Genomic DNA, 1958 nt, shown 5'->3' with positions numbered 1-1958 from the left:
TTCATGCCTAGTTTTGTGTTGTTTTGTAAGAAAGAATTTATGTTCTTAAAATTCTGTTATCACGAGTGTCGGGCGTGAAGGAAACAAAGATGCCAAACATGGTATTAACATCCACCCAACAAAACATAAGTGGCAATAGAGCTGTCCATAAAGACTGCACTTTTTCCACAGAGGCATTTATTGTAGAAAATGCCAACTGCTTTTTATGTGGTCGCAATTTCGTTGAAGGGGAAGGTACTTTTTTAATCTTTGAAAGCCGGTTACGTGATGATGGAGGAGTTGATAATCCTTTATCTATTATATTATCTACGGCACTTGGCAGAGATTTGGATGAAATGAGCGCTCATTCATCTGTAAGAACGCAAAAATGTTTTTTAACGGCCCTTAATATAGAAATTTATATTTTCAGTTGCTTTGTGAGGCGTGTAACAAAAACGTTTTGGAATTTGAGAGGCTCCTTCAAAAATTTTGCGAAATGCGCGTTCAAATAATTACTTCCTTCAATCGGACTATACAAGGTTATAATATCGACCCAATTCTAATTGATTTTGAATGTGATATGGCTCGTGCAGATGGAACTGGTGCTAAAGAGGTTTTTGACGAGGCAATCTTGGAAGAAACAAATTGTAATAGCAAAAGTCTAATCCTAGTTGGATCCCAAAGTGCGGGTGTTTGTGAAGATAATGGTTCAGAAAAAATACTTTCGGAGGTTTTCGCTAAGTCAGAATTAGAGTTTGTGGATGAAGTATCGGATTTAGTAGAGGAAATTATTGACAATGACGCGATTGTTAGCGAAAGCGGTTTGTCAAACTGTGGGGCTCCATGCACAGATGATTACCTAGATAACAATTCTTTGGAGAGTGATGTTTCGGAGTTATGTGTTAATACGGAACAAGGTATGTCAATTTCCATATACATACCGTTGGCTCGGTAAAATATTGTCGTATATCAACTATTCATGATCTTCGAGAATACGCGATTAAAAGTTGTGTTTACGTATTTTCCTGCAAAAAATATCCAGTAACTTGCCAGAATTACAGAGTAAGCCAATATTTACTCCCAATGGGAGAAATATGCAAGAAAGTACGAAAACGCAAAACCAGCAAGAAGTTGCAAGTTTTATGAACAGCTGATTAAATTGCTATTTTCAGACTCAATTTTCTAAGTAGGCCTATTAGGATGTTGTTGAAATCTTGGATTTGCAGTTGGAACTGCATTTGGGTTGGCTTTCCAAAACGAAACCAATCGAGATTTCAGGGAAAGTATAAGGAATTTCGTTGTTGTTGTTGTTCGTCCGTCAGTTCATATAGATGCCTTCTGACGTGCCTAGGCGAGGGCTCCTCTGCAAGCAGCTGTCTGTTTGGGTGGCCACTTCTGTGGCTCCCGATCAGGAACTGCTTGCAGAGCATTATGTTGTGCTCCTTTACGGGGAGCATTTGCGCCTCGCCGTGGAGATGATGTTTCCGGCGACATCAGGAGGCTGGAATTTCGTCATGAAACTTGGTGAGGATGTTGGGGGAGGCTTTATCTACATGAATATATCACTCTCGCAAAATAGTTGCTAAGAGTTAAAGCAATTTGTTGTTAAATAATCTTCACTACCACCCCAAATTTTTGTACAAAATACCACATAACACTTATATTTTGTGTGATATACTATATTTTCAATGTTCACGTGCGTACCCTACAAGAAAAGCGCTTTTTTAACCTTTTCACTAACACACTAAAATATCCACCAATACACAGAAAAATATTTGTAAAATAACCTTAGGTAATACAATATGTAGAAAAGAGATGTTGTTGTTGTTGCTGTCCTAGCGGCTACAACAACCCCGCCCAGGACGGTTGGTATCTCAGTCGTTGGCGTCAAGTTCCACTAACGGCAACCCTAGGAAACGTGCAGCTTCTGTGGGGTTTGTCCACAGGGACAAGGCCGTTAGGGTTGTCGGGTTTTCCGG

The 1958-nt window shown here is 39.5% G+C and overlaps 1 protein-coding gene across 1 annotated transcript in view; it reads left to right on the top strand.

Annotated features, from left to right (window-relative positions):
- The first annotated feature begins 6 nt into the window (after window positions 1–6).
- LOC108363926 (zinc finger protein 117-like) overlaps window positions 7–1958 on the top strand; it is a 27263-nt gene continuing 25311 nt past the window's right edge. Inside the window, exons 1-2 of the mRNA XM_017617458.1 lie at window positions 7–353; window positions 410–896. Coding sequence (XP_017472947.1) covers window positions 90–353; window positions 410–896 — 751 coding nt within the window. The 5' untranslated portion in view covers window positions 7–89. The remainder of the gene's footprint in view (window positions 354–409; window positions 897–1958) is intronic.

This window comes from Rhagoletis zephyria, unplaced genomic scaffold (genome assembly GCF_001687245.7).
Source record: "Rhagoletis zephyria isolate East Lansing unplaced genomic scaffold, Rhagoletis_zephyria_1.1 Rzeph_scaffold_01413, whole genome shotgun sequence".
Classification (NCBI taxonomy): Eukaryota; Metazoa; Arthropoda; class Insecta; order Diptera; family Tephritidae; genus Rhagoletis; species Rhagoletis zephyria.
The sequence above is the reverse complement of the archived record's forward strand: the minus strand, read 5'-3'. Positions and strand labels throughout refer to the sequence as shown.